The 21,790-nt window shown below is 42.1% G+C and overlaps 1 protein-coding gene across 2 annotated transcripts; it reads right to left on the reverse strand.

Annotated features, from left to right (window-relative positions):
• Window positions 1-4,393: 4,393 nt before the first annotated feature.
• On the reverse strand, window positions 4,394-21,741 carry BHMT (betaine--homocysteine S-methyltransferase). Of its 2 annotated transcripts, none has more exons than XM_006197601.4 (8): window positions 21,607-21,741; window positions 17,628-17,760; window positions 13,781-13,899; window positions 13,025-13,216; window positions 12,296-12,443; window positions 9,100-9,282; window positions 7,217-7,445; window positions 4,394-5,721 (listed from the first exon to the last, which is right to left on the reverse strand). In XM_006197601.4, exons 1-8 carry the CDS (start codon window positions 21,637-21,639, stop codon window positions 5,535-5,537), a joined length of 1,224 nt encoding a protein of 407 aa, XP_006197663.1. In that variant the 5' UTR covers window positions 21,640-21,741; the 3' UTR covers window positions 4,394-5,534. The 2 variants fall into 2 exon arrangements, with proteins under 2 accessions (XP_006197663.1, XP_072814557.1); XM_072958456.1 differs by lacking the exon at window positions 21,607-21,741 and adding an exon at window positions 21,029-21,123.
• Between the last annotated feature and the right edge of the window lie 49 nt (window positions 21,742-21,790).

A 21,790-nucleotide genomic window follows, 5' to 3' on the forward strand; every position in this document is an offset into this window, starting at 1 on the left:
ACTCATTGTCACATTTTTTTCTCTGTGAGCTACCATAACGTTTTGTGTATATTTCCTTGTGCTATACAGTATAATCTTATTTATCTAGATAATTCCTTTTGTAATACGTTCACTGTTGGGAATTTTACAGTGTAAGTGGAGAGAACTGCATCTTCTCGCCACGTCATTAGGCCCTGCGCACAGTGCCTTCACAGAACATGCTCGTTCGGTGTTGACCCCGCCGTCCACACACGGGAGGCAGTGCTAGGAGAGGCCCTTCACTCAGGAACGTCTTACATACCAACCGGGGGGATCATGATGGCACCATATCCTTCAGAGGCCAGAGGTTGCAGATGGGCATAGCCTGTTGGTTGACATTGTGGAGCAACACCTGGCAATTCCCCCAGGATGAGGCCTGGATACCGCTAGGGGATGCCTGATATGTGTGTAGGAGCCTGTGGAGGGATAGGGTGACCACTGGGTGGCAGTGATGGGGCACATCTGGGGAAGGATACTCAGGATGGAAAAACACCTGTTGGCACCCCTGCTGCCCTCTGGTGCTGTGGACCATGGGCACCGCTGAGGCTGGAAGCCCTGAAGGTGAGAACCAACCTGAGTCCCCACAGGCTGCTCAAAGCCAGGTCTGACAGTGGACTTTCAGTGGCCCAGAGCCCTGACCTTGTCCTGTGTCTGATATGAGTCACATGGAGAACTTTATAAGGCAGCCCAGTCTCACCTGATTCTGGGACAGAGACACTGTACCTGCCAGTGGGAGCCCTCCTGTCACCAGGGTCCCCTCCTGGAACAGAGACCACCAAGAGTTCCAGGGCTTCTTGGGGGCACTTGGGGGGCACCAGGAGTCAGGTGGAAGTGGGGGAAGTGGGAAGGAGGTGTAGAGGGTCATTGGGTGCCTAGAAAGGAAGAAATCAGGACTGGGTCCCATGATGACATATCCCCACCCCCACCTCGGATGTCACAGCTGGCCCTGAGCAGCCTCGCCACTAAGAGGGACTTAGAAAAATTTGAAGAAGGCATCTCTGGTGACCAGAACCCACGCAGACCAGGTCCAAATTTGGGGCACTCTGCCTGGGCAACCACAGGAAAGGGCACAGGGCTTGAGGCTTGGGGTCCAGGGCAGGGACTGGCTTGGGTCTAAAGGCCAGACTGATGTCAAGTTCATGTTCTTGAGGGTGGTCCAGGCTAGAGATATAAATCTGGGGGGTCACCAAGCTTCTGAGAATGGCTTTATGGAAGGAGAGTTTGAGGCCTCTAGGTCCCAAATTCCACCACCTTATTATAAAATGTGAGAAGACAGTCCTCTCCTTCCTCGGTAGACGAAGAACCCTAAACAAGAATTACCCACTTGAGGGGTGTGTGTGGTGGAGCTCAGTGGAAGAGCACATGCTTAGCATGCACAGCATGCACAAGGTTCTGGGTTCAATCCCCAGTGCCTCCACTAAAGAAAGAAAAAAAAGAATTATCCATTTGATGATTTCTAGAACTTCCATAGCTTATGTAAACCCGCAAAGAACTCTGGGTCTTGAAAACAGGAATAGTTCATAATAAGCAAAACCACAGGCCCGCATCTCCCTAGAAAGCAGTACCTGTTGAGGGAATGACATTTTCATTCCCAGCTGGGCTGAGTCTAGGCTAATAACATTTTCCCTGCCCTCTGAACAATGTTATTTGTTTGAGTCTGCCATCTGCTTAGACAAGGGAATAATTAATTAACAACCAGGTCTGCTGGAAGCATACCACCAGTGGCACTCAGCAAATATTTGTTGACAATGATGAGCCTATTGCTTATGTATACTATCAACTGAGGGGTTTTTCAGCAAGGTATTAGAGATTTGTCATCTTACAGATGAGAAAATTGGAGCTCAGAGAAGCTGAGTGATTTATCCAATGGTGCAAAGTGAGGTAGGGGCAAAGCTCGGACTTGCACCCCAAATTCTTGATTCTAAATTTATTTGTTGTTCTTTTTCTCCTACATTGCACTAGTGCTGGAGTGGGGGGCGGGGATGGCCGAATTCTACTACATCAATTCATGTTCTGGGACATGAACCTTTCCAAAGAACAGTAAAATCTCAGTAAGTCCAAATAATTGGAAGGATGGCCCAGGCTGAATTGGGAGAAAAGTCTGAACTATTTGCAAAAATATTTCAGCCTTTTCCTTTCAAGGCCGTGAAGTAAGTTGGAACAAATAACTGCAAAGTGGGGCCAAAGAGAGCTCTCACTGAACCTGCTTGAAGGAACAAAGGAATACTTTCTAAATGATCCATCAGCAGTTTGCATATAAGGGATGACTGCTAAAAATATTTTAGGCATTTGGGGAAATGAATTTTTGTGAAAAATACACGAGATGTTTCCCTTGAAAATGCACTTCATGTAAAAGTTTACATAGGGAACTTTCACAGATATGTCAGTCCCACCGTGTGGTACAGTGATTGTGCATTTGACTTAGTGGCGTATACATTAACCTCCTCTGTCCTGCTGTGCTTGAGTTGTTTGGCATTATTTGTGTAGCTCACAGCAGCACAGATAATGGCATTGGCCTCCCTCACTTTCCATCCCCTTAACTTTCAATTCTCCAAGGCCAGCAGAATGCCTCCAGCTGCTTGAAAATTGGAAGCAGTTTCTGGCTATTCCTTTCCACACCACACTCCCACCAGTGGTTGCCAGATGACCCTGCCCTTCCTGTCACCATCTGTGAGAAGTCTTTGTATTTGGCTCCCTTTCAGTCATTTTCTGCTCAAACACTGAACATTCATTTGTTCCTAAAGATGTTCAGAAGCACTGGGTCTGCTTATCTCGAACTCTGCGGTTTAACAGACATACTACTCTTGCAGCACTTCGTAAGGCTCCTCTATTTTTCTCTCTTCAAATTGACCCTTTCCTCCTGGATTGTATGAGAATCAGGATCGCCTCCCTGGGGGGTAACACACAGAAGGTTCCAGACTGGCTGAGGGGATGTTATTGACTAACAGGGAGGCTATACGGGAAAACAGTCTGTGTAATGCTCTCAGTCAGCCAATGGACTCAGCGCTGAGAAAAAATGATCTTTGGGAAAAAAAAGTAAAAGGATCTGGTTGGAGACAGATAAGGTTTTCCTTGCTGGGTGCATTGTCCAGGATGTGATTCAAAGATCCATGTATCTGAGGGAAAAACTGATCAAAACAAATGGAAAGTGACATATATTTCTGCCATTTAATGTTAAAAGTTTGTTCTGATAAGTACAAAGCAAAATAGAGCTACTCTGGCATTCCCAGCTGGTGATTTGCTGCCCCCCTCTGGAGAAATTTGGAACTGAAGCTTTTGATCCCTGTCCTGCTCTGTCTCTACTTGAGGTCTGCGTTGGCGTGGCTCCCTTACTCAAAGGCGCTTTGCTACATTGTGAATTAAGTATCAGACCATAAACTGCAAACGGTTTATCCAGTGAGTTTACATTGACTGAGTAATGCAGGGTTCTTTATTTCCTGGCAGGAGGAGGAACTCCTTGTTCTTTGAACTGTCTGTCCTGGTTCCAACTCTCTTTCTACCAAGAATCCAAACTAAAGCCATCTTTCTTGGCAGCCTTGCACTAGCAAGAAGTCCGCCTGACTTGGCACCCTGCCTTAGGACTCTTATCCTTAAAAGGAAGAGTTTAGACTTGATCTCTATGGTCCCTTAGGCTCTGACCCATAAAAATATCTTTACATGTGAGAAATTTAACATAAAGAAACTCATAGGTATTTAAGGGGCCTTCCCTTTGAGTGAACAAGATTTCTGGAAATAAAATGAATGCACTTAATGGAATGAATATAAATTTTTTTTCCAAAATATGAAATATGCCACTAGGAGGCAGTGTTGACATAGATTTCCATTCCTGCGTATCTTCAATGTATTTCTTTTTGAGGGAAGTCTTTTTTAAATCAAAGGATGTAAGAATAATTAGAGATTACAACATTTTGTGTGGCAATAAAGTTCTGAAAAGAATATTAGAAGAGCATGTATTTTACACAGTAATAGAACAGTAGGTCAAATAAAAGTTTCTGTCATCTATGTATGAAAATATTAAATATTGAACCTGATTTGTAAGAAATAGTAGATAGCAACTTCATTTTTTAAAAAAAAAAGTAATATTCACTCTCCTCTTGTTTCACCTCAGCCATATGCAAGCTCTGAATGTTGTGCTGCTTTGGTTCTATTTCTGTGCATTGGAGGATAAGAGTTGGATTTCTAATTCTCTTAGTAAAAAAATTCTGGAAGTTTCCTTTCCCTTTAAATACTGCTGCGTTTTCCTTTAAAACTCTAGCATACTTGTGAAGCAAAAAGGTAGTCTTACTTTTTAAAAATAGAAACTGAGGTATAGAAATTTCACTTAGGACTTAGCAAATTATAGAACAGAAATCAGAATCAAATATAACCAAGATAATCACATTGCTCTTTTTTTAATAGCTGAAGAAATTATTTCAAAACAGCTACACCAATCCAAGAATGTTTAGAAAGAAGCATAAACTCTTTCAGAATACATTAAGAACAGCCATGTTTATCCTAATGGTCTTGCATCTTCAGGCTTGAGCTTTCAGAGTAGATACTACTAGGTAAAAATATAGTTCTCAATCTAGGAGCCCTGGGTAGAGTCTGGAGAATCTCTTTTTCTTATTATACTTTTCCTTAAAGCTACCAAAGTTGACACAAGCCCCAGTACTCCCCATCCTTACTGACTGGAGGCTTTTAGGTGGATCTAGCCTAGGACAGGAAGGAGAGACAGGGTACCAATTCCTTCTCACTCCTCCCCATTGATCTGAATGCCTCTTTGTGGCAGGAGTGTCATGAAAGCGAGGGAAGAGCTCTGGAACTCTTACGGCAGGACTCTGAATTTCGGGTGCTTACTGATCAGGGCCTGATTTCCTAGGAAGAAACTTAAAAGGAATAGCGAAGTTCCCATATCTGAAGTGTCCCATAGCACTGTTTTCCAATCTGTGTGTCAAAATAACCCATTAATGGGTCATAAAATCAATTTGATGGGACTCAACCAGCATATTTTATTAATGAAATAGGGCAGAAAGGAATGGGATAGAAAATACACATTTTATTTCAGTGGTTGGAGGATATATGCTTTACTAGGTTATTATATAAGTTGTGTTTCTTATGAAGGGTCTTGTTCAAAAGACCTTGGAAGTCACTTTCCTGTATCACTTTGTCCCTGTCTGGTTGCTGAACCATTTATGGCAGCTCACATCTCCTCCTCCTTACTAGCCTGCAAACTTCTTGAAGTGGAGTTAACGTCCAGATTACTTTTCCATGGGTACGGTGAATTCCTTAATACCGTATTCACGGTGGATGTTTAGTCAACCTGTTTAAGATTCGCTTCTTACTTTTTTGCTCCCAAGTTCTAAATATATACTTTTAAAAACGGTTGCTTGCTGTTTGTAATTGTTTTGTTCAGCTAGTATCAGTTTTAATGTGTAGGCTGGCATTCAGATAAGCATTGCCTTGAAACCATCCTCTCCTTATTTTTGGAACTCCGGCCTGAAAATAGAGGAAGTCACTAAAAATGGGTTCTGCTGAGGCTACTGGGCAGATTTGAATTTCTGTTTTTCAAGGAGCTCTCTCAGCTGCTGCTCTGTTGTGGCTTCTTTTTGCTGCATCAGCTCAGCTGTTCCTCGGGTCACTCCCCAGGCATCTGGCTTTGACATTGAAGGGCTGTATGGCCGGCCTGAGGCTATCCGAAGATTCTCCCAGTATTCTTTCCTGGCCCTGGGTGAACAAAACACACAGCGGTAGATTTCTCCCTAAGTGTCTATTTCTGTGAGCTAGGACACTGCCATGAGCCATCTCTGGACTCTTGAGAGTGTGTCCACCCAAACACAGTTATCCTTTTTTTTTTTTTTTTTGGTTTTCCCAGAATCTGTAGGTCTAAAATTACTTCGAATTTCTTATTTTAATAACCCCATGGGTTCAAAAGCTAAGGCTTTGGAACAGGGGCATTTTCTATCCAGCTAACCCTGCCTCCCCAGCCTCACTTTCCCACACTCTGCCTCTGGACCCAGCTGAGCCCACGCCTGCAGATGGTCCCAAAGTCCGGAATTACTTCCGCACCTCACCCTGTGGGTCCTGCCTCTACCTCCTTTCATTTTTCAGAATCCGATATTCTCAAGCTCCTAGTTTCTCAGCAGCTGTTCTCTTTCCACCTCTCAGTGCTTCCCTCTAGGCTGTTCCCTTGTCTGGCAATGCAATTCGTCCTTTAAAATTCAGCTCAGGCGTCAGCACTCTGAAAGATGCTGCACCAGCACCCCTGCCTTCAGCCCCCGTGGGCCGTTCGCGCAGACCCCACAGCACCTACATGTACCTTCATCCTTCTCTTAGGCGACCAGTTTGAACTTAGCTGTTTATCGCTGCCTGCCAGACTGTCACCTCCTCGCCGACAGGCCTGTGCCTTGCCCAGCTTGCTACCTCACCGTGCACAACAGTGTCTCACATAGTTGTGCTCCATTAATGTTGGCTGAACAGAGCAGAACGGCTCCCTCTGCTTGGGGTACATCCCCCCATCCCCACCTTCTGGATCTCGCAGGAGCCAATTTAGCGCTTCAAAGTCCAGCCAAAACGTCCCTTCTTCTAAAAATATCTCTTCGGCAGAGAGAGTTATTCTCTTCTTTTCATTGTTACTTTTGTGCCCACGCCTCTGCTCAGGCAGTTAACTACAGTGCAATCCGTTGCTTTCTCCTCCATTTTCCCCAGTAGACTGAGGTTCTCCGAGCCAGGGACCACAGCCTTCCGCTTCTGTATTCCTAGCGCCCTGCACATCGCCTGCTGTGAAAAATCTGTTTGTTTATTGTTCATCTTCCCCACTGGAATGTAAGCTCTGAGAGCACAGACCTTTCCTATCTTACTCACCACTGTTTTCCCAGCTCCAAGAATTGTGCCTGGCACAGGACAGGCAAGTGATACTTGCTATACTTCAATCTTAACAACGAAACAAGTGTCAGTGGCCACTGCATGGCTGCTGCTTTCCTAGAGTGTGAAATTACATTTTATCGCAACTTACGTTATTTACATTCTGTATTCTTAAAGACTTCTCCAGAAATCACTCTATAAAGCTATGCTATAAACATCTCTGTGGGAGAATTTAAAGAGGATAACTGATTCTTTATCATTACACAGCAAATCGGCTACATTCTTTGTAATGACCTCACTTGGATGAATTCATAATCTAAATGGGTTTGGTTGGGCACATGTAATTGAAGGTTATTACCTGGCTCTAATCCAGGGTTTGGTGTGCATGTCCAAACCACTTCCCCAGCTGCCATGTTTTTCTGAAGCTGGTGGCAAAAATCCCCTTTCTGGGGCCAGTTCCTCTGCAATCGCTCTGATGTGGTAGGGCTCAAATCCGCAGCACCCGCCTATGTACCTGACCCCCAGGTTGTAGGCCTCTCTGGCGTATTTTTGAATATCCCATCTGGTTGCAACTCTGGGCTCCAGTCCTGTAATAAATGACATTATGCTTAAATTAAGAAAAAAATAAGGACTTAAAATGAACAGCTATAATAAGTTGGTAATTTTCAATGAATTAAATAAGTTATCAATATTTCAGTTCTCAACTCTTAAAAACTATTAGCTACTTCGCGTTTACATCTCCAGTTTACATGCCGTGATAGCCAGCCTTCAAGATGGTTTGCAGTGACCTCTGCTCTCTGATGTTCTCACCCTTGTACAGACCCTCCCGTATTACATCAGGTTGGTCTGTGAGACCAGAAGATGGCAGAAGGGGATGATATGGGACTTCTGAGGCTAGGTGATAAGAGACATTGTGGTTTCTGCCTTGTTCTCTCCTGGAACACTCACCCCGGGGGAAGCCAGCTGCTGTGTTGTGAGAAAGCTCAAGTATCACAGTGGAAAGGCCCATGAGCCGAGGGGCTGAGGCCTCCAGCCAACAGGCAGCAAAAAACTGACACTGACTCCCAGCAGCCATCTAAGGGAGCTTGGAAGTAGACCTCCCAGCTCCCATCAGGCCTTCAGGTGACTGTAACCCTGGCCAAGGTCTGGACTGCAACCTATTAAGAGACTCTGAGCAAAAACCACCCAGCTAAGTGGCTCCCAAATTCACGATCCACAGCAACTATGAGATGTAATAAGTGTTTATAGTTTAAAGCAACTAAGTTTGCAGTAATTTGTCCTTGAGCAATAAATACCACAATGCCTTGCCATCCTTCTCCCAAGGTTCTTCTAGACCAGTTTCTTTACAATAGCTTACTTCTCCAAGAGTCCCTCTAGAAGATGGTTTAAGAACCTTAGAATGAAATTGGAGGCTGATCAGGCTCTGGCCCTGCTCACCTGTGGCTTAATTCTCCAGAGAGACTCACCCCCACTTCCCACACATGCTTTGTCCCTCTTCCCAGACTGCAAGTATTTCCTCACTTCACCTGCTTGGGCTCTTCATTCCAGTCTGTTACATAGTAACCCTCTGATGGCAACTTCCCTCTGCCCCTCAAACTCAGATATTGCTAGAATATCTGAGCAACATTCAAAATAGAAGAAAAGTATCTTGGAGATAACCTGGTCCAACCTTGTTATTTTTTGATAATATATTTTCTAATGAGAAAATTAAGATCTAGACAAATGAAGGAATTTTGCTGAGGTTATGCAATTTAGCAAAAGAGCTGGAACCAGAACCAAAATCTTCACTTATCTCATCCAGGAGGACATCCTAGGTACCACTGTAGAAGTGTGACCCATCGGTTGCCTTTTGAGGAGTTGATTTACTTTTGATTTTACATTTAAGTTCAGAGGTCTTTTTTTGGTTGCTGGTCATGTCTTTTCCTAATGTCTAATTTAAAAATTTTTAGGCAGGGGGAGGGTATAGCTCAGCAGTAGAGTGGGTGCATGTTCTGGGTTCAAACCCCAGTACTTCCTTTAAAGAAAAATAATTAATTAAACCTAATCACCCCCCCCACCACAAAAGAAACCAAAGAAATTAAGGGAGAAAATAACAAAATAAATAAAAGTTTTTAGCTGCAAGGAGAGAAGCTGGGGGCAAGATATGAGATACGAAGCCATTACTTTACCATGACAAAGCTCTATGGCTAGAGATGTATTTGGAATTTGTCAAACATAAAGACACTGAGGTCTGTGTCTTACCAAAGGGGAATTCTGGCAGATCAATAAATCCCTGTTTGCCGCAGTCGGGGGTGTGGAAGGCCAAGGGCTGACTCATCAGGTGGGCTTTCAGTCCGGCAGCCTCCAAGCCTTCTTTCATGAGCTTCACTGTTTGTAAACTGATGGTGGGGTCAAAATGGCAGTTCACACCAACGATAGAAGCGCCTGCAAGTGGGAAGAACATCTGAGCTTTAGGGATTGAGCCAGGTACCGGTGGGCCCTACTCTCCTCTCAGTCAGGCAGCATTTACTGGCGTGGTGACTTTGGAAGTATAGCAGTTGGTCCCTGCGAACTTACCCTACCCTTGGGCAAGAATGATTACTAACAGGCAGCATGTGCTTTCTGTGAAAAGTGCTTTGAAGAGTCTGATATAATTGAAGTGTCATTTATGCACACTTCGCTGTCCATTTTTTTTGGAAAAAAATCATGATTAGAGGGTTTTTTTAAACTTCAAATTTTAGTAATCATTTTTTCCCTCTTTGACACTGTATTGCATAACATGATAATTTTTCAAAACTGCCAGCTGCTCCATTGCACATGTGGTTACTGTACCACTCACCTGAGAAATAAATCAATGTTCCCTTTCATCAGGTCAATTTAGTAATATCATTAAGTTTCTTGGGCATAACAGCACAATGTAATTTAGAAAAAAGTTTTTCTGAAACTTTCATATAAGTGAGATCATACAATATGTGTCCTTTTGTGACTGACTTCATTCACTTAGTATAACATTTTCAAGGTTCAACCCTGTTGTAGCATGTGTCAGAATTTCATTCCCTTTTATGACCAAATAATATCCCACTGTATGTTTATACCACATTTTGTTTATCCATTCATTAGTTGGATACTTGGGTTGCTTCCATCTCCAAAAAGGACTTTTTGGATGAACTCATGGCCTAGAATTTTGTATGTTGGATATAGATATACCAAGAACAAGGAAAGGAAAGATTCTGGCTACAGAGAGTGAGGCCAACGTCCAGATTATAGGAGCAGCAGGGCTGATGCTGGAAGCTGTGGCATCCAGTGTTCACTGGCAGGTGTCTCAGTGGTCTTCACTGGGCTGGGTCTGCAGTTGGCTCTTCATTCTTGTTCCCATCAGGCCTCATTCCCCATCGTTCCTCTGAATCAGCTTTTGCTAAGGGCTCCGATGGTCTCAGTCTTGCCAAGTCCAAGTCGCTTCTCCGTTCTCATCTTACTCAACGTCTCAGCAACATTCAACCTAGTGGCACTCTCTCCTTCATCAGTATTCTCCTTCCCTTGGCTTCTGAGAACTTCCCACACTCTCTGGGTGTTGCTTCTACTTTCTCAGCTGCTTTTTTTTTTTTTTTTGAGAGTTCTGTACTGATCCCTCCTCAAGGCTGAACCTTTCAATCCTGCTGGGTCCCAGGATCCCACTGAGCCATCTTCTCTTCTGCATCTCCAATTCCTTTCAGCCCCAGGGCTTTCAATATCTTCTATTCCAGAACTCTCCCACGTTTCTCTCTTTAACCCTGACCTTTCCCTTAGGTTCCAGACTGATATATATTCAACAACTTACTGAATACAGTCACTTGGATCATGACTACCTTGTTTTAGATAGTCTGCTGCCAGGATTTCTCTTTCCTTGCTTGACTTTGTTACACGAATGAATTAATCTATTGGTTATTTACTGGATTCTATTAGATAGTCCGTGGTAGGGGTGATGGAGAAATGTAAATATAGGACACCGAGGATTTTATAACTTAGCACAGGGCTTCCCAAGGTTTGCGCTATGAAAATGAGGTTCTATGATCAATTACGTTAGGCAGTAGCTATTTACTATACCCTTCCTAGAGACTGCCAGTATACATGAACACATCAAAAGCTCTGAGAAGTTCTGCAGTAAAGAGATCTGCTTAACTTGGTTTAACCCAGCATTTTCTAACTGTGTGTAATTGCAGAACTCTGTCAGCATTCTCACAAATGAGAAAAATGTCATCTGAGGATACTCCAAGTGTGTGGTATAAATAGAAAGTGTCCTGTTGCTGAGAGGGTAGGGATGACTATGTAAGGGTACATGGAGGGTGAGCTAACAGTGGAAGATGGACTGGATTTATTAAATGGATATTGATAAAGGACCTGTTCTGTGCCAGGTGCCATGCTAGGCACAGGGTACTCAGTGCTCAGCCAAGCAGACATAGTCTCTGCCCTCTGGGATCTTATAGTCTAGGGAGAGAGCCAGGCATTGAAGACATAAATATGATAACCAGGAAGTTCTGTGAAGGATATAATAAACAGGGCACAGTGATATCAAGCTGAGTGGCCACTTCCTGTGAACAGACTGGCAGGGGAAGGATTGGATGCAGGCCAGGAATCCCTGCAATTAACTGGGGTGATGAGGGCCTCCTGATCTTTCTGAACACATTAGCTTGGCTTCTCCCCTCATTTTTTAATATCTGCAATAAAAAATTAGGATTCCACAATTTTGTTTCTAACTCTAATAATTGTTAATGATGAGTAGGAAGTGACTTTCGTGAATCACATCAAGAGCTGGATCCAGATCAGAAATTAAACAACTAGCCAATCCAAATCTCTCTACTCCAGAGAGTCAGTCAGACTCTTCCACGGACACTGAGCTATTATTCCTCAATTTTAAAATAAGGCATCTTTGAAAACAGTCTGTGAATTTTCCCTAATTGAAATGAAACCCAGTATTAGGAATGGAAATCACATAAAAAGATCAATTAGGTGGTCAGTATTTCATATCAAAGGATTTTTTGATTTATTATACCGATTACAAAAAGTAAAGCAGACCAGTAATTTATGAGAATGGGAACACTTTGGCAAAGAGAGTAACTGACTTCAAAGTTATTAATGTTGAAAGACCTTGACTTGAGATAAGGTTAAAATAAAATAAAATTTTTCCTAATGCTCCTTTTGGTGTACCAAAATTCTTCTCATTTCTAGGTGTTAAACCTTCAGCATAGGTCTAGTTGCCCCTTTGAAAAGACTGGTATGTGTGTGTGTGTGTGTGTGTGTGTGCATTTTTTTTTTAACATTTTTCACTTTGGGACTCAATAACGATATCAATATTCCTAAAAAAGCAAATGAGTGGTTTTCCTGTGACAAAAGTAGTATACAGTGATTCATAGATGGACCTGAATTTGTATGTCCTTTTAAAAGACTCACTAATTGCAAACCAATCAAAATCCATCATCACCTGCTTTTACGAGGCGCACCGCACACATGCCAGGGGTCACACCGTGCAAATCTCCCTCTGGGCCGATGCACATGGTCGCTGCCACTGGCTTCCCAGATGCTTTCAAGGCTTCAACCGCCCATACAGCCTCTTCAACGTGTTCAAAATACTGAAATAAGTTCAAGTCAAGGGACTTTTAATCTTGTTTTTCCCCGGATAATCTGAAAACTTATCCTACTGGGCATTAACTCAATTATCCATAGATGAGTGTTTTTCAAACTCTGTTGTGACCCAGTAGCATTTTTTAAGCAAAACAGAACAGGTCATTTCTTACTATGAACTGCAGTCCAAAGGTTTGAAGAATACTATATTGGATTAATTCAATCACATTTAGTGGAAGCCCTAAATTGGAAAAAGATTTCAAAACTAAATATCACTATTATGGGTCGTGACTGGCACCTGATCTCACAGGGTCCTCATGAGCAAAAGGAAGAGAAAATATACTAAGTGCATTTGTCTCATCTTTTTTTTTTCTCATTTACTTCATTAAAAAAATTTTTTTGTTGCTGTTATTGTTGTTTTGCTTTTTTGGGGAGGAAGGGAGGAAGTAATTAGGTTTATTTATTTATTTATTTATTTAATGGAGGCACCGGGGATTGAACCCAGGACCTCGTGCATACTAAACATGTGCTCTACCACTGAGCTATACCCTCCCCTCAACTTGTCTCATCTTTGATCATATCTGTTTACCTCTGCAATCAAGAAGTCCACATTCTTCCTCATGAAGACCTCTAACTGTTGCTGAAAGACTTTTTTGACTTCAGTTTCGCTCTTGCAGCTAAGGTACGAAGGTGACTGGCTCACGCCTCCGGCCACCAAAGTGTCTCCCTCGTCAGCTACTTGCCGGGCAATGTCACAAGCAGCTTCATTGACTTTCTGCCCCTAAAATGGGTGAATATATGATACATCTAAGTTTTCATGTGAAATTGAAGCAAAATTGCTAGTCAGATTCCTACATCTCAGTTGTCTGTTACGAGAGTGATATGATTCCAGAAAATGACAGTGATGGACTAGTTCAATGCTTTACCATGTTGAGCAATCTGCAGTAATAGCACCACCAATAACAGTGATGAAAAATAAATCTAATGATAGTATCTAAGACATTACATTATCCCAAAGATCTGTGAAAGGACAAAAGTCTTGACAAAAGGAACCGGTATCTTTTAATACCTAAGCTCTGAGAATTTCTAAGGGTACTCACTCAGCAACTTAGTCGAGACTGGGAGAATCATTAATAGTGAAATACTTCTTTGATCTACTTCCTTAAATGCCTTTCTGTTCATCTGGGGGACTCCAGCTAAAAACGTAAGAATGTTATTCACACATACCTAATTTCTGTGGTGTTTAAAACAAAACTCTAAAGAGGCTCAACAATTTTCTCTATAAGAGCTTTGGTGATGACATGTGGGTACCCTGTCCTGAGCGTGCTAGTGCGATGTTACTCACGGATATTTTCTCTGCAACATAGTTTCCCCTGTTCTCCAGCTTGTCTTCACTGGCATAAAAGGTGAAGGTCTGCATGACATTGGATCCAGCTCTGAGGAACTCTCGATGAAGCTGGCGAACTGAGAGATTGAATGAGGAAAGAAAGATATTAACTGCTATCAGTTGAAGAGCCCATAATGTTTTCGGAAGGCTCTTGGATTAAAAAATATGAAAATACCTGCTTATATTCCTGGTTGCCTGGCATTTGCACACCCTGGGAGCCAGTGAGAGGTAGATCTAGGCTCTCTTGCCAGGAAGAGGTTATCTCTGCCATGGACTTTGGATGAAAGAAGAGGGAGGTCCCACAGAGAGGGAATCATCTCAGTGTTTTTGCCAGGCAGAGAAGGTGGGGAAGAGTATTCCCTACAGAGGGAACAGCCTGAGCAAAGACGAGGAGGCAGGAACAGGGTTGGCTTTGGGGGAATGACAAGCTGCCCGAGCAGCTGGAGTCGAAGACATGCTGGAGAAGTTGGGGGAGATGCAGTTGGAAAGATGGGCTGGTAGACAGTACAAACGGCCTTGTACGGCATCCCAAGGAGTCTAGACTCTAGACCATAGGTGCTGGGGAAACATCAACAGTTTTTAATGAACTGATTAATGTGACTAGCTCAGTGTTTCCGAAAGATAATTCTGGTAGAGTGGAATAAGAGTTGGAGCAAGGTTCTCAAGCATAGGTCCACGGATGAATACCACGTGGCAAAGCTTTCATTGGCTCAAGGAAATACGGTGGGAATTTTTTTTCCCATATAATCAAATGTATTCAATTTAAAGAGTTATCCTTTGCTCGGAAATAGTGGCCCTAAACCCTGGGAAACCATTAAATATCCAGCAAGCTTTTAAAAAATTATGAATGTTAGTGTCAAATCCACATATATTCTAGTTTAATTGGTTTCGGGTAGGGCACGGGCAATTTTTTTGGATTCCTCTACTGATTTTTATTTTCAGTTTTCTTGGGAATCACCATTGTAAGAGAGCAGAAGAATTTTCCTTTTATAAGATGATAGTGAGGCTTGGATGGTGTTTTGTTTTTGTCAAGAGAAGTAATTGGGCAAAGCAAGAAATCAGCAGTCCTATACTGGACCTCTAAAATTTATTTTGAAATTTCAGAGGCCCTTTAATAAAAAAGAAGAGAAAAATGAAATTTCAGAGGCCCATAAAATCCCAAGGTCTGAGAGCAACTAAATTAGAGGCTAGGAAATCATTAGGACACAGGTGTGTTTCTGGCAATCCTTTCCATTTCTATTTTTGGTTTCCTCTCATCACAAAACTCTGAGTCTTCATCCTTTAACCAGTAATATGCTGTGACCCGTCCCTATGACAATGACAAAACCTATACTAATTAATTATACTTATTTTATGACTTTAAACTCTCCATTATATTTTTATTTTAGCATCATAGAAGCTAAGTGGTACCAAGTTATTTGTGTATGTATGTCCATACCCCAGATATATACGTACAGAGCATAGTTAGATATTATAGATATTGCCCATGTACAGTTACTTGAGAAATGCAAGTGTTTGGAATTCCACAGTAAATTCTAAAAGATCAAGTGAAATTTTACAGTATTTCTTCAGTGGGATAACAAACTTGCAAGACAATCATTTGGTTACAAAATATGATCTGAACTAATGTGGAGATATTTATAATTGAACCCCATTTAGTGTGGGTAGTCATATATTTTGATGCAAAAAAAGGCATTAATGTGTTTGATGGGGATGGTAAGGGAGCACTTCAGACCCTAACGAGTGTGTTATGTAATTTACAGCATATGTATATATTAACTTTCTAAAATTCCCTCAAATTCTGGATTCTAAGACACATTTGGTCCCAAAAGGGCTTAGACAAGGGATTGTAGACCTATAGCATGACCCCTCCCCCCTTCTTCACTGCTTTCAGCATTAAAAAATGAAGTCCAGACACAAGTCCTCCAAACAAGTTTTGGGGTGCAATCCAGCTGGCAGGGAAACTTTAGGGTCTGTATTAGTGCTAGTTTTTCTGCAGAAAAGCACCTGCAGAAACAAGTTCATTTGCAAAAAATAGCATGTAACTGACCACTGCTCTTTTAGAGCATAAATGTTTTAAAACCCCTTTCACCCCCGAAAAAGACTAAATCCATCCGCGGTCCTATGAGATGGTTCTGTGAAGATGCATTACAGGCAGGAGCTTTGTCTTTCCTGATGCATCCTGTAGTCCACTGTGGTTGACAGAGTTTGAACTAGGCACTGGTAGAGTTGAATGTATGGGATTTCAGTCTGCAGCAGCAAGAATTAAATCTAATGACTCAGCATCATGGAGTTTTCATTAATTCTTGAAAAGCATGGAGCTCCCAGAAGAAAAATGAGAGCAAATGCTCAATACATCTAAGTAAGTTTAAAATATTTGAGACACAGATGGCCAAGAGTTCAAACATGCTGTTTCTGCATCAATAAATATCAAAGAAAAATCAGTATCAGAGCAGTTTCTCTTGAGCTCCTCTAATGTATAGCTTTAAAAAAGAAAATGGAAAAAAAAAAAAGAAAATATGACTAACAAAATTGAAACTGGCAGTTAAACAAGTCGTATCTTGTCTCCATGGCAGAGTTTGGGTAAAGGTAGATTATTGTCAATGTCAAGTTGGCCCCAGAAATATTTTATTCTGAATTCAACCCAGCAAGCAGATATATTTGATACAAATATAGATATATTTGAAACAAACCATAGATATATTTGAAGTCTTTGCTCTTAGGTCTTATTTATTCTATTGTATTCCTTCCACCGCTTTAATGCAATGCATCTGAAAGTGGGGTTCCCCTTGCCATCAATTGAGGACGATTATTATAATATGCAGATTCCTGGACCCCCTCACAAACTTAATGAAACCAAATCTCAGTCAGTGGAGCCTGAGAGTCTATAATTTTTAATTAGCTCCAATGGTGAAACTAAAACTTGAGAACCATTGTTGGTTTAGCTTCCCAAGCCTACTAATTTCATTTTTAAGGGTAGAACACAGTATTATCTCTCCTTTTGTTCAGAGACATAAAGTTGTGTACATTTGCTGGGCTTCACAGTGTGACTACAGCTCTTTTACTTTGAGTACATTTTAAAGATGGTGTGATTTGAACACATGTCTGTATTTCTCTAACAGAAATTAAGTAATACAACCAAGAATATTATCGAAAGAAGAAATAACTCAGCCACGTTAATAATAACAATAGTTAATACTTTGTAGTGTTTAACATATGCCAGGCACTATTTTAAACACTTTACATATAATTTATTTAGTCCTCATAACAGCTTTATGAGGTAGATGTCAATATTACCTTAGTTTTATAGACGAGGAAATGGAGTCCCAGAGAAACTAAGTAACTTCCCCTAGGCCACACAACCTAGTGACTTCGGAGGTGGACAGCTGCTGGTGATGGCAAGGTCTGGGCGTGGGTTGCTGAGGTGTGAATGGAGGAGTTTGTTGGAGATGAGGAGGAGATCAAGGCACTAGTAGGATGAGTGCTGGATGGATCATGTGTATGGATGTTGAAGCTACTGAGAGGTGAAGGAGGGAGGAAGGGGCAGAGAAGCAGCAGCGAGCCAGGTTCTAGACTCCTTGAGTGAGGGGCGGGGAACAAGAGGTAGATATAGGTGACAGCAACAAGGAGGGCCACTGTGCTCACCCAACATGTGCATCTATACTGACATCCCTAGCAGTGCCCAGCAAGCAATAATAAATATTTGGAAACCGTGGCATGAATGTATGTATTTGACGGCATGATCCTAGACTTGGGTCAACATAGTGGTCTTTTACAAGAGCTTAGAATAGAGCTATGCACCAACCTGCTTCTGGGTGTTCCACTACAGCTTCTGGCGTCCAGGGCCCTGCCTTCACATAGCCCCTTTTCTCCAGTGCAAACACAAACCCTCCATCCCCGATCACAACCTCTCCGGAGTTTAATCGTTCTAAGATGCCCTAAAATTACAGACGAGGCGGGAAGAAAACGAGTTACTTGAGTATTTAATACAGTTTTCTACTTAGTACTTTTGCTGTCATATTCTTGAGAAATATGATTTCTTCAGAATTCTCAGAAAATACAGATATATATTATACCGAAGTTCGTGACTATCGATAAGGCAAACCACAAACATGCTCATAGAAAGAAAATCCGTGTATGTGTCAAGGGTGGGAGTCTTTCAGAAATAGACTCACAGACATAAAACACAGACTGTGGTTATCAGGGGGAAAGATGTGGGAGGATAGATTAGGAGTTTGGGATTAACAGATACACACTACTATATACGAAATAGATAAACAGCAAGGACCTACTGTGTAGCACAGGGAACTATATTCAGTTTCTTGTAATGAGCTGTAATGGAAAAGAATCTGAACATGTGTGTGTGTATATATATATATGTAATAAAAAGAGAAGATTTTGTTGTAAAGCCTCAAGTGAATGCTTAAAGCACATATGCTGAAAATGATGAATGATAGTTTTTCTTCTTATTCTATCAATAAACTAAAGAGGATTAAATTTTATAGAGAAATTGAAGTGGCATATAACGCTATTAAGGCATTTTGGAGACTGAAAAGTCAAAAGATACTTGGTGAAGACAGAAGAGAGAAAAGATGCTACCACAGAGAGGTCAGGTCACTTAAAGACTTCTGTCTTTTGAGTTAAAATTCAGTTTCCACAATAGCAGCTGTGTTATGCTGTCCAGGGAGTCATGAGTATACACAGCCATGACACAGCCTGTCACCTTCTGTCTCCTTTCTCAGGAAAAAAAAAATGAGAGAGGACCAGAACAGTGAAGAGATAGGTAAATAATTTATTTAAATGTTTGTAAACTGATTTCCAGCCCAATCCCCATGCCTATTCCTTTCACAGTACTATGCAATAATTACCCTGGTATTAATAGATAAATTTGGAACTTAATATTTTTAAAGGGCTTTGTGAACTAGAAAGTAATTTTCTAGTGTAACCATTTATTTTATTTAAAAAATGTTTTTTTGTTGAAGTGTAGTTGATTTACAATGTTGTGTTAGTTTCAGGTGTATAGCAAAGTGGTTCAGTTATACATACATATTAACCTTTTATTTTTTAATTTCAAAGAATAGAATTTAAAAAGAAAAGGTACCCTACATTCAGTTTAGGTCACTTTCTATTTATAAATAAAGAATTAAGGCCCAGAGTCTCTGGGTAGTTTACACAAGGTCTCCCGATTTGGTGTATAGGGCCTCCTGATTTCTTTTATCCTTAAATGGTGTCTAGAGTTGATTTTAAATGGGAGTGGGGAGAGTGGGACAGCCCTGAAAAGACTGTGTGCAGTAATAACTTGGAATGTACTTACCCAGTTTGTTCCATTTATTGCCAATAATGATTGATAAAACAAATGCTTACATAACAACAAGGATTACAACATTTGTAAGAGGCATTCATAGGTTTTGCATCTTAAGTCCTGACCACCTTCTGCTCCTCCCCATGCCATTTTGACAGCTGGTGCTCAGAGAAAAAAAAAAACTGACATTTTTACTTTAAAGCAGCAGAATAGGAGGCTTATGATATATGTTCCTGAATAGCCCTTCCAGGTAGAAAAACATTCAGGCATAGAAGTCCATGAGATGATAACTACAAAAATATAGAGTTGATCACATGTAATTTTGAAATCCACATAACTGTCATGATTACTTACAATGTGTCAAAATGCCACATCTTAAAACTACAACTTTGATTTATTATGACCTAATTGACAAGAAAAAGAGCTATATTGCTGGTCAGTGCAGCTGGATAAAAAACATGAACAACAGTCAAGTAGATGAGGTATGACTTGCTGCTCACTTTCCCTTGGGTGAAATAATTCATGACATTTTGTTCAGTCACTTAGCAACTCTCATTGGACTTTTGTGTGTTTTTTTCAAACTTTAGTACCACAACATTTTAATGTACAGCATAGCTAAGAATCTGATATTTGGTGGCAGAGTAGTAAGTGGTGATTCAGTTACCATGCTGTACATTAATTTATTGAACAAGTACATCTGGAAAAACACTTAGATTATACTGCAGTTTTAAATTACCTGAACTTCAGACTTTTCTGTTCCTAGCTAAGTGGCTTTTTAAAAAGTGGAATGTGCTATGAAAAAATGATCAAGATATTATTTGTGGAAAAGTATTACAAAGCAACATGTATAATATCACACCATTTTTTGTTTAAAAAGCACATATTTGCCTAGACAGTAAACTAGCATATACATCAAAATGTAGCAGATATTATTCTTAGTGTTTTTTCCTAATTGTTAACAATGAACATGTATTCATTTTGTAACACATTTTAATTTTAAACTCAAAAGTACAGAATATTATTGTCCAAATTTTATTAATGACATAGGCATGGAAACAAGGTTACTGAAGAAACTTTCTCCCCCCCCCGCATCCTATGTCCACCTGTTGCTAAAATAATTCTTAAAAATGTTTCATTTTCTGAGTTTGAGTATGGGGAGTGGATTAGAATCCATGACTATGTGAATGGAGCCAAATAAAAAAATTTAAATATCTACAGGAATCATCCTTTCCAATCTACATCAGCTATTCTTTTAGTAGACTATGGATTGGCCAAAATTCTCAACCTAATTGAGCAGCTTGTAACTGATTGCCTTCTCAACATCGTAAGGCCATGGAATGCGTAGCATTTAAAAATTTTAATTTAATTAATATTTTGTTGTATGGAGGTCTTTTTTAAACTGACACGCGGGAATCCCTTTAGAAACCAGGTGCAGTCTATTTCTAAAGGCAATGAATTTGGGAGGTGGACCGGCCTTCCAGGTCCTTATAGCCGCAGGGACACAGTTGGCCTGGCCCGGGCTCCTTTCCTGCCATTCTCTGGGCCTCCGTCCGCCAGGCCTGAGACTGGGCGCTTGACACCCAAGGGTCAAGCATATTATTTCCTCCCTCCATCCGTCTCTTCCCTTCTTCCTAACCGTAGTCCTACTGTCAGTGAACCCCTCCATCGCCCCACCCTCCACCCCTACCCCGACCCCCACCACTAGACGAGGGCCCAATGTCTGGAATGAAACACTTGTCCTAAGGGGAGGGTGGGCTTGTTACTGGACTTTAGTTTTTAAAACGTATTAACAGCCCTTAATATCTTACAGCCATTGTGTTTGTTTTTTCTTAAACTGTCTTTTCGAGGCCTGCACAGTGCGTTTTTCTGTGATCTCGGAAACCAAACTGCGGGTGAAAACTTACCATCGGACAACCAATGCCAGAGTCTTAGGGCTGCGGCGGGGCGGGCTGGCGGGCGCAACCAGAACCCTGCAGGGAGGCGACCCCGAGACCCCGGGCACCCGGCAAGGCGCGTGCGGAAACGGTTGGAACCTTGGCGCGTGCGGGACGCCAAGGGGCGCGCGCGGCGGCGCGGGCACAGACCCGGAGGAGCTTGGGCACACCACACCGCAGGGCGACCCTGGGTCCCACCGCGTCGGGAGGGAAGTCGCATCTGTGGGTCTAGGAGCTGCATCTTGGGGGAGTGCTCTTGGAGTTCAGGACTCAGAAAATGATGGGAGTCCCGGAGTTTTGGGGACGCCCTGGAGTCGGGGGTCACACAGCTTCAGGGGGCGCTCTGGTAAGGGGACTCTCTGGACCTGGGGCATGAGTGGGAGCTCAGAGGCACCTTGGGGTCCTGCAGCAGAAGTTCTAGGGGTCCTCTGGTCACAGCCGGGCTCCAAGGGCCTCTGAGCTCTCGGAGGCTGATATGTGGGCTGGTAGGTCGAAACCCAGAGCCTCAGCCGGGATGGAGAGTGCCGTTGAGTCCCCTGCAGACTCACCTTTTTGGCCTTTTTGCCCCCAGTCGGTACCATCTTCGTGGCGTCCGGACGGTACTTAACAAGGATGCGGACTGACGAGGCGAGCGTTTCCCCCTGTGAAGCTCGTAGTTGCCCGGCCGAAGTAGCCGGGCTCTTTATACCCAGTGCTAGCGCGGGGTAGGTTTCCCCATCCTCGGCGCGGTCC

This window comes from Vicugna pacos, chromosome 3 (assembly GCF_048564905.1).
Source record: "Vicugna pacos chromosome 3, VicPac4, whole genome shotgun sequence".
Lineage (NCBI taxonomy): Eukaryota > Metazoa > Chordata > Mammalia > Artiodactyla > Camelidae > Vicugna > Vicugna pacos.